This window comes from Phycodurus eques, chromosome 13, assembly GCF_024500275.1.
Source record: "Phycodurus eques isolate BA_2022a chromosome 13, UOR_Pequ_1.1, whole genome shotgun sequence".
NCBI lineage: Eukaryota > Metazoa > Chordata > Actinopteri > Syngnathiformes > Syngnathidae > Phycodurus > Phycodurus eques.
This window is the reverse complement of record NC_084537.1, coordinates 14,594,306-14,603,978: the sequence shown is the minus strand read 5'-3', so window position 1 is coordinate 14,603,978 and position 9,673 is coordinate 14,594,306. Positions and strand designations below refer to the sequence as shown.

Below are 9,673 nucleotides of genomic sequence, written 5' to 3'. Positions count from 1 at the left end.
CAGTGTGCAAATGGATAGTACGATAGTCTGGGACAATGTTGATTGTGCAAATGTTGCAGATACTCCTCAGTCAGTGTGCAAATGGAGCAGATGCTACTCTGGCATGAGTGGCAAGTATTGGTCAACAACAGATATGCAAATAGTGCAGCGTGGTGAGACTACTACAGTGAGTGCACGAGTAATACATAATTGGCCCGACAGAAATGTGACAATAAACAAAAAATTGCCACCGTGTTGCAATGGAATTGTAGGTTAGGTGTTTAAGAAGTTGATTTCAGGAGGGAAAAAGCTGTTGGAATGTCTGCTAGTTCTAGTTTGCATTGATCGGTAGCGCCTACCTGAGGGAAGGAGCCGGAAGAGCCGGTGACCGGGATGTGGAGGGTCCGAGAGGATTTTTGCACGCTCTTGTCTTAGTTCTGGCAGCGTGCAAGTCCTCAAGGGTGGGTAGGGGGGTACTGACAATCCTTTCAGCAGGTTTGATTGTCCGTTGCAGTTGGAGTTTGTCCTTTTTTGTAGCAGCACCAAACCAGACTGTGATGGAAGAACACAGGACTGATTCGATGACCGCTGTGTAGAAAACTGCCTCAGCAGCTCCGGTGGCAGGCCGTGCTTTCTCAGAAGCCGCAGGAAGTACATCCTCTGCTGGGCCTTTTTGAGGACGGAGTTGATGTTGATCGCCCACTTCGGGTCCTGAGAGACTGTAATTCCCAGGAACTTGAAGGTCTCGACGGTTGACACAAGGCAGCTGGACAGCGTGAGGGGCAGCTGTGGCGAAGGATGCCTCCTGAAGTCCACGATTATCTCTACAGTCTTGAGCGTGTTCAGCTCCAGGTTGTGTCGGCCGCACCACAGCTCCAGTCGCACCGCATCCTGTCGATATGCAGACTCGTCACCGTCCTTGATGAGGCCCGATGACAGTGGTGTCATCTGCAAACTTCAGGAGTTTGACAGCCGGGTGCGTTGAGGTGCAGTCGTTCGTGTAGAGAGAGAAGTGCAGCGGAGAGAGGACACAACCTTGGGACGCGCCAGTACTGATGCTGCGTGTGGATGAGGTGGTCTCTCCTAGCCTCACCTGCTGTGTCCTGCCCGTCAGGAAGCTGTAAATCCACTGGCAGATGGCAGGTGAGACGCTGAGCTGGAGAAGCTTGGAGGAAATGAGTTCAGGGATGATGGTGTTGAACGCCGAGCTGAAGTCCACGAACAGGATCCTCGCGTAGGTCCCTGTACTGTCGAGGTGTTCTAGGATGAAGTGCAGTCCCATGTTGACTGCATCATCCGCAAACCTGTTTGCTCGGTAGGCAAACCGCAGGGGGCCTGTGACGCTCTTGAGGTGGTCCAGACGTTCAAAGGACTTCATGACCACAGATGTCAAGGCGACAGGCCTGTAGTCATTTAGACCAGCACGCCCGCGACACTAGTGAGGAGAAGCGGCTCAGAAAATGGTTGGATGGATGGATATTTTAATAATCCATTAATCGTTTGGTGACCATGTTTAATTTAGAACTGTCCAAATCCTCGGAATTTCAGCCTTTCAGCAATAAATATTCCTACATTTCTGTAGTCCATGACAATTATTAGATTTTTTTTGTGTTTAATCAAACTAAGACATTTGCAAACATCTGCTTTTACTTTGGAAAACTATGACCATCATTTTTGCCCATTTTTGGACAAGTAACTGAATCATAATCAATTAATCTTTGTGCATTTTTAGCACTGTCAATTTTATATCATTTCCTGTTTTTGAATGTAGGGATGGGTAGTTTAAAATAAAAAAAACATCCTATTCATCAACTAATAAAAAAAATAAATACAAAAGTTGAGAAACTTATCCATTATCAAACTAATCATTATTTGCAGGAGTCTTTTCTATGATATTATTGTATTATTAGTAAATTGCGAAATAAATCAGTGAAGAAAGTTCCCAAAATAATTAAACCACTAAATAATCAATCATGTATCATGAATTATTTAATATGAATTGAATTATATACATATTTAATGATATCAGCTGGAATTTAATTTAATTTAATTTAATTTAATTTAATTTAATTTAATTTAATTTAATTTAATTTAATTTAATTTAATTTAATTTAATTTAATTTTCTTGCTCCTGTCCCCGTGCACGTATTTAACTAAGCTAGTCCTTTCCTTTCATTAGTTTACGGGCAGAGCTGCCACCTCCAATATGGCGGACGAGAATCCAACGGTCAGCCAGATCAAGGATGTTGTCTATGTAATACATGTCTATGGAGGTGAGGCGAAGGAGGAGGAGTTTCCTCGGTTGAAGACAGCACGTTGATAAACAGTTAAACGCCAGCTGCTTGAGGTGAGTTCGCCACCTCTTCTGGAACGAAATGTTGAAGAAGTCGAGCTTTTCTCCTGTTGTCGCAGACTCAACACGACACCACAAACGACCACAAGAACCACAAAACGGCCTGTTAGGGGTGACACAAGCCCGTATGTGGTTCAGGCTAGCCCCCACTCAAGTACGAGTAGCAGCTAAAAATAACACACGTCTTCGACGTGATGTGTGGAGGCTACAACGCGATGTTCAACTCTGCTGTTTATATCAGTTGTTATTCATGACTTAGGCCAGTGTTTTAACACCTTGATTGAGCCTAGGCACTCCTTTTACATGGAAACAAAAAAACAAAAAACCGGTACGGCACACTGAAATAATGATGATCTCGTGTCAATTTGACTAACAAATTGATTTACTCATTGTGAACTTTTGGTTTGATTTGTTGAACACTAAAACGATTAATCTGTTTTATTTATGGCCACAGATGCATGCAGGTGAATTTAAATGTCTGCCATCTAGTGGACGAGCATTGAATTGTTCTGCCTGTCAGTATACGTCACTGGTGTAGACAAAGCGACAAAGATATTCGGAGTAAATTAAAGGGGATGGAACGGGAGATTGACAGGCGGAACGGTGCAGCGTCTGCAGTGATGCGGACTTTGTATCGATCCGTTGTGGTAAAGAAGGACCTCGGATAAGCGGTAGAAAATGGATGGATGGATAAAAGGGGATGTTTGATACCAGATACTTTTGATGTATAAAATTTCAATGAACACAATGACAGATAATTGTGAACAAAAACCTTTCTTTCTTTCTTTCTTTCTGATGCACATGATGATTCGCCGTTGTGTCAAACCGCCACAGTGTCGCGCCAACTGCTGGCAAATAAGCATTTTTGGACCAACTATGTGAAATTTGATGTGTGGCATCACAGTGATTAGGAATCACTAACGGCGGCGGTGTCATAATTACAGTGGACCCCTGCTATTGGTCGGGTTAGTGGCCGTGCCCGATCGCAGATAGCAAAAAAATCTGCAAATAATTATATTACCTACATCAAGGTCCATAGCTATTCAGACACAAACAAACACGAAAGAAAAATCCGACTTAAAACAGGCAAGTTTTTCCCTTGAACAAGGGGATAGGTTAAAAAAAAAAAAAAATCTGAATTTTTCTGCAAACTAGGGGAATAGGTTAAAAAAAAAAAATCTGCAAATAGGTAAATTCACAAGTGCTGAACCGCGAATATACAGCGGTCCACTGTAATTTAAACCAATTTACTAGTTTTCACCTCTGCTGGGCTTTTAGTAGGGACACCTCTCTAGTACCAAATTAAACCATATTTTGTCGTCTTTGTTGGTTAGATAGATTGAAGAAAATGAATGTCCTGCTTGAAGTAGCCACAAATAGGGTTACCACAAATTAAATATTTGCAGAAAACTTCGCTTATTTGCGGTTCTCAGCATATTTTTGTGCTTTTTCTGTAACGCCCTAAGATTGTAGAAGTTATGTTAAAGTGACACATCCGGACTAAGGTTTTTGTATGTCGGTGAGAAGCTAAGTTTAGCCTGGGTTGTTAGCTGAAATTACGAAGAGTCTAAGCCGCATGTGTGTTTTTGCCATTTATTTTTAACGGCGATGTTGTAAAATGTCTTTGAAATTAGATTGACGTGTTTACTCTGTTCATTCGCTGTACTCCTAGTGGTGTAAATAGTGTGGCGTGATGGGTAACACAAGTGACAGGGTGTCCGCGGACCGCCATGGGGGCAAAGCCCACCGCTCAGACAGCGGCGGGGGTCACAAGGACCACGAGCCCAGCAGCAAGATGGCGGACAGCACGGACGACCCCAACATCTTCAGCACACGCGGGTTGGAGTCCAAGGTACCACAAGAACGCACTCACACAATACAAATAAATGTATTTCTGGTTATTTGTGTTTACACTTCCAGGTGTCGGGAGAGAAAGAATTCCCCTCTGATTTGGACGACCTGGTGAAAACTGTTCCTCAGGCTCGACCAACAGTTATCCGGTGGGCCGGAGGAGGGAAGGAGGTCTACATAGCTGGCTCGTTTAATAACTGGAGCACCAAGATACCGCTCAATAAAAGGTACAGAGCTATTCTTTTTCTAACATATCGTTGCTGTCGGGCAGAAACCTTGCATCAGGCAAAAGATGACAAAAACCTTTAAATGCTTCACAAAAGCCAACCACTGTGGTCACATCGCCTTCCCAAATTCTTTTTCAGAGATCTAAAAGCCACGAGTGAAGCAATAAATAAAACGGGGAGCTGACTAAGCGGCGTAACCGGCGGAAATTAATCACTGCACCTTCGTGGCCGACTCGCTTTCTTCTGCACTGAAGCATTACAGCGGTCCATTTTTAACGAAACAGCCTTGCTCCAAGCGGTGTCCCAATCCGATTTTTGAGATCGGAAACTGGTCTAATGCCATATTATTACGGCATATATTCTTCAAACTCTGTGAAAAACGAGTTATAATAACAATATTGGAGCATTTCTTCTTCTACTTTCCTTGTTACTGCAAGTGTGTATCTCATTGCGTGCACCACGCTGCCCCTCAGAGGTCTAGATGTGCACAGCAGTTAAACCCATAGGTTAATAATAAATGGGTCGTTTTTTGTCATAGCTACTGTTGCTGATTATTGTTCTCTGTTTGGGCAATATCACTTGATCAAGCCTTTTGTAACATTCCATACTAAAAAGTAAGTAAATTATGAATGATTATTGCTGGAATCGGATCGGACCGATATTGGTATCAGCCAAAACTCAAAGCTGCAATATCGGTATTGGATCGGAAGTGAAAAAGTTGGCTAAACTAAAAGAACATCCAGACTTTCAATCTTGTGGCGACGTAATGCCGCACGCATCCCACATAGCGAGGAAAAGTGGAGTTTTACCACACTTCTTAGACATTACAAGTGTCCAATAGAGTTAAAAGATTTGTTCTGAAGCAAACTTCAACACATTTAATTGGTTAACAATGCGGAAAAATAACAGACCAGTAGTAACGATTTGTGAAAAAATATGAAATTGACCATATTTGGACAAAAGGGGTTTCCGCCCGACAGCAACAGTATGATTATATGGTGTTGAACAGTTCATTGTCTGTTTTTATTACAGTTCATTGTCTGCACCCACACTACATTAAAAAGTGATTTATTTATTTATTTATTATTATTTTTTTTAATTATTCTTATCTATTGTAATGCCCTCACATGTTGGAAACGAGTGCCACAGTCGCCAATGCACTTGTCAGCTATTAAAAGAAGAGCAGTGAAACACAATGGGGACACTCAAGCAGAAGCTGCTGGCGACCACAGCTCACGTCCATAAACTCACACACATACTCGCCGATGTCACACGCCAGCCCACCCGTCCCCACCCGTCTTAAAAGCACATGCGTGTACACACAAGCTACAATATGAGCAGTATTTTCAAGTACATTTACAGTGTGTTTCGTAAGTGTGTGTTCATAAGTAAGTGTGTGTTCACTGTACTTCATTCTGATTCTCTATGGTATTTAAAAAACAAAACAAATCATGAATATGCTTCTCTTCTTCTCTTCACAAAGCCACAATGACTTTGTAGCAATCCTGGACCTTCCTGAAGGCGAGCACCAGTACAAGTTTTTTGTGGATGGCCAATGGGTACACGATCCCTCGGAGGTATGTTCGATTTCATGACTTGCGACCCAGAAATTGTACGTTTACTCAGAATTTCTCTGTATGCTGAGCTAAAATGCTAAGAAAAATAGGACCTGAGAAGTAGAATGCACAGTGATGGATAATTCAAATAAGACATATTGCAAGAATAAATATGATAGTAGCTATACTTCATTATCTACAACTCTTTTTTTTTTTTGTCACCAATTACTAATGCTCTGCAGTTGTTGTAATTGTACTTATCTTTAGAAATATATCAAATGTTTGCCAATGTTTATCTTTTGCAGCCAGTGGTGACCAGCCAGCTAGGCACCATCAACAACCTGATCCAGGTGAAGAAATCCGACTTTGAGGTTTTTGACGCCCTGCAGGTCGACTCTCTAGAGTGCTCCGACTTATCGGGTGTGTTTTTCTCCCTTTAGTTATTTGATTTGATCCGCTAAGGCAGGTCACACAATTAAATTTTTAACATTGTAAGGGATTTTTAAAATATGTGCGACCCCACACATGATGAGGAAAAAAAAAGGCATCTTTGCTGACAGTCATGAGTTTCTCCACCAAAACCAGATTTCAGTCACAATACCAAGACCGACCTGTGAGAGGCAGCACTGTGCCACAGGGCACGGAAATGAGTATCGTAGTCAAAGGTGGGAAGTTATGGAACAACCTCAACAAAGAAACAAAAGAGTCAAGGTAAAGATCATTAAACGAACGCTATCAAATAATTATGACATAGTTAATCAAAATAAGACAACGGGTTAAAAATCATCGAGAAGATTACGGTAAAGTTATTTCAATATAGATGCTAAAAAGGAAATTTAAATGTGAAATGTCAATATTTCCTGTAGAAAGGGGCAGGAAATGAAAATATTTATTCTTCTCAATGCTCCTTTTTATTCAAATTTTCAGTTTTTACGTAAACATGACTGCTTTTTCTTTTATGTAATGACATCAACAAATAAAATAAGTGAAAAAAAAAAAAAAGTGCAAGTCACAGTACCACTATGGTAGAAGCAGCTAGGCCAACTGTTAGCTTATCTGGTAACTATTTTACAGTTGCAAACGCTTGTCCTTGTCCTTTTTATTGCGGTGAATAACTCATTATAAAAACACGCAACACAACCAGTAGTAAACATTGAACAGATTTAATATTTGTAAGTGTTTATGGATTAAATAAAGACCTTTATGGATTCAATTTTACCCTGTTTCAACCCCATTTGGACGCTAACTCCCTTGTCGCACGCTCACAGATCTGTCCAGCTCCCCTCCGGGCCCGTACGGGCAGAATCAATACGTGTTCAAACCCGAGGGGCATTTCAAAGCGCCACCCATACTCCCCCCTCACCTTCTTCAGGTCATACTCAACAAGGACACCAATATTTCAGTAAGCGCTGACCGTTTATCCTGTCTATGTTTGTTGTGTTTTTATGTGTGTTCCGTGATAACGTGTCCCTCCGTCTTGGCAGTGTGACCCCGCCCTGCTGCCTGAACCCAACCATGTTATGCTGAATCATCTCTACGCGCTCTCTATAAAGGTCAGTCTGCACTTTGACAGCCAGTGTTGGTGATCATCACTAAAATTTGAATACAACCCCTGGTTGTTTTTAATAAAGAAAAATAGCATTATATTGCATAAAAACATAACAAAGAAGAATAAACTGGTTTTATGAAGTGTTATTACTGTACATGTGTAGGATGTATGCCATTAAATGCTCCATTTTTCTTTAGTTTTTCGTTTGTTTCACTTCACTTGAGCGGCGGCGTATCCGAAGCTCGCCCTTCCCTCCAATTTTATCTTGCAACGCTAAGCAAAAAAATAAAAAATGTGAGCATGCGACATCTCGTAACTGGAAAAAACTTGACTCGTTCCTCCGGTGTTGTCCACGCAGGACGGCGTCATGGTGCTGAGCGCCACTCACCGCTACAAGAAGAAATATGTGACCTCGCTCCTCTACAAGCCCATCTAAAGCCTCACATCTGCTGCTACTAGTGCTTCGGGATGAGAGCAGCGTGTCGCTTTTCCCGTATGACGTTTAGGGCCAAAATCTTGCACTTGAAACACGTTTACGGCTGAAAGGCCTTGGAGGTCACGAGGTCGCACCTCTTGTCTACATGGAGGGCTAGCCAACACAGAATGTAGCAAAGTGCAGCCGCTGTTTGATGACGACCACACCGTGGCTTTGACTCAATCACTGTGTGTACACGTGAGTCCGTTCGTGTGTGTGTGTGTGTGTGTGTGTCTTGAGTGTTGTAGTGCACTTTGTGACCACTTGCATGCTGGTGTGTTGAAAGATGTTTTCAATTCAAAGGGCATATTGAGAGTGCTGCTGGACATGGAAAGGCACTTGAGCATTTATTTAATATTCTTCATATCCAGCTTAAGGTCCACGTACTAATACAATTTTGTCCTCACTAGTAAGACAATTTCGGCATTCTAGTAGGACAACTACATATTGCTAGTTAAGCAAAACTCCAGTACTTGCCAATTTAGAGCTACTAGTTCTACTAGTGACATAGTTAACATCTAACGTGTCAGTAGTAGGACTAGTGCTGTGCAGATGTCAACTAGTGGACAGTTTTACCTTACTACTAACAAGTAGTTGTCCTAATACTACTACTAGTGACATTATAAAATCCTACTAGTGCTACCAGTGACATGAAATTCTACAAGTTGAAATCTAGTGCTTCACTAGTAGTACTAGTAGCACATAGATGTCTAGTACCCAGTTTTTCCTCACTAGTAACATGTAGTCCTACTAGTTGCCAATTGTGAGTTACTAGTACTACTAGTGACATGAAATTCTAAAAAATAACATCTATAAATTAAAATCTAGTGCGTCACTAGTAGTACTAGTAGCACACAGATGAACTAGTGCCCAGTTTTGCCTCACTAGTAATGTGTTCTTGGCGTACTAGTATGCCAAAGTTGTCCTACTAGTGTGCAAAAATGTCATAGTGGGAAAAATGTTACTAGTAAGACACAGTTGGTGTACTAGTGAGGACAAAGAGCGTACTAGTACAATCACAGACCCTAAAATGGATATCAAATCTATCGTGTGCGCATTCAGTGGATGAAGAATTGAAAGTAACTAGTAAGTTGGTAGTGCTGGAACTTCAAGTGCAATTAAAAAGACTGATGTTGTTTTGTTGTTTCACACAGTGACACCAGTTCAACATTTCTGATTTGGATGTCCTGTTTGTGAAGTTTTCTTCTGTCCTGTTTGATGATGAAATGCTAAAATCATGTTAACATGTTTGTGTTTCACGGTTTCTCTTTGAGGTGACCTTCATCATGAGCTTTTATCAATGCAGTGATCTATACGTGTGTTTACCTGTTGTGTGTTCATTGTATGTATTCAACCAGGCTGTACTGTTACACGTGTATTAAATGACGACAATATACAAATCAGACAGCAAAACTTGATTTTGACAGCCATTTTCTGAATGGTTCAAAATGCTTAGAGGCTCAAGTTTATAAAGCCATTTGCACAAAGTTGTACTTGTTTAAGAATAAATAAAAGAAAGTTTATTACCTCCTTTTCTTGTGTGATGCAAGCATGGTGTGTTGCAGTGGGAATAAAAACATGCATTGTAGATGCAGTGGTGCCTTCAGATCCATTCCAGCCGCCCCCCCCAAAAACAACAAATATTTTTGGAATGTGTTTTTTTGAAAAACATTTCAACAATAA

The 9,673-nt window shown here is 41.3% G+C and overlaps 1 protein-coding gene across 3 annotated transcripts; it reads left to right on the top strand.

The window, feature by feature from the left end:
• The first annotated feature begins 2,257 nt into the window (after positions 1–2,257).
• prkab2 (protein kinase, AMP-activated, beta 2 non-catalytic subunit) lies at positions 2,258–9,520 on the top strand. Of its 3 annotated transcripts, XM_061694990.1 has the most exons (9): positions 2,258–2,326; positions 4,005–4,184; positions 4,253–4,410; positions 5,894–5,987; positions 6,272–6,316; positions 6,552–6,677; positions 7,235–7,368; positions 7,451–7,519; positions 7,874–7,959. In XM_061694990.1, exons 2-8 carry the CDS (start codon positions 4,026–4,028, stop codon positions 7,491–7,493), a joined length of 759 nt encoding a protein of 252 aa, XP_061550974.1. In that variant the 5' UTR covers positions 2,258–2,326; positions 4,005–4,025; the 3' UTR covers positions 7,494–7,519; positions 7,874–7,959. The 3 variants fall into 3 exon arrangements, with proteins under 3 accessions (XP_061550974.1, XP_061550971.1, XP_061550972.1); XM_061694987.1 differs by lacking the exon at positions 6,552–6,677 and having other exon boundaries at positions 6,272–6,386; positions 7,874–9,520; XM_061694988.1 differs by lacking the exons at positions 2,258–2,326; positions 6,552–6,677 and adding an exon at positions 2,333–2,486 and having other exon boundaries at positions 6,272–6,386; positions 7,874–9,520.
• The last annotated feature ends 153 nt before the right edge of the window (positions 9,521–9,673 follow it).

What these genes read in the sequence shown, in the direction of transcription:
- prkab2 (XM_061694987.1), top strand. Translation starts at nt 4,026, where the DNA reads ATGGGTAACACAAGTGACAGGGTGTCCGCGGACCGCCATGGGGGCAAA. An exon ending in CACGCGGGTTGGAGTCCAAG is followed by an intron (nt 4,185 to 4,252) that starts GTACCACAAGAA and finishes TTACACTTCCAG; the next exon opens with GTGTCGGGAGAGAAAGAATT. An exon ending in AAGATACCGCTCAATAAAAG is followed by an intron (nt 4,411 to 5,893) that starts GTACAGAGCTAT and finishes CTCTTCACAAAG; the next exon opens with CCACAATGACTTTGTAGCAA.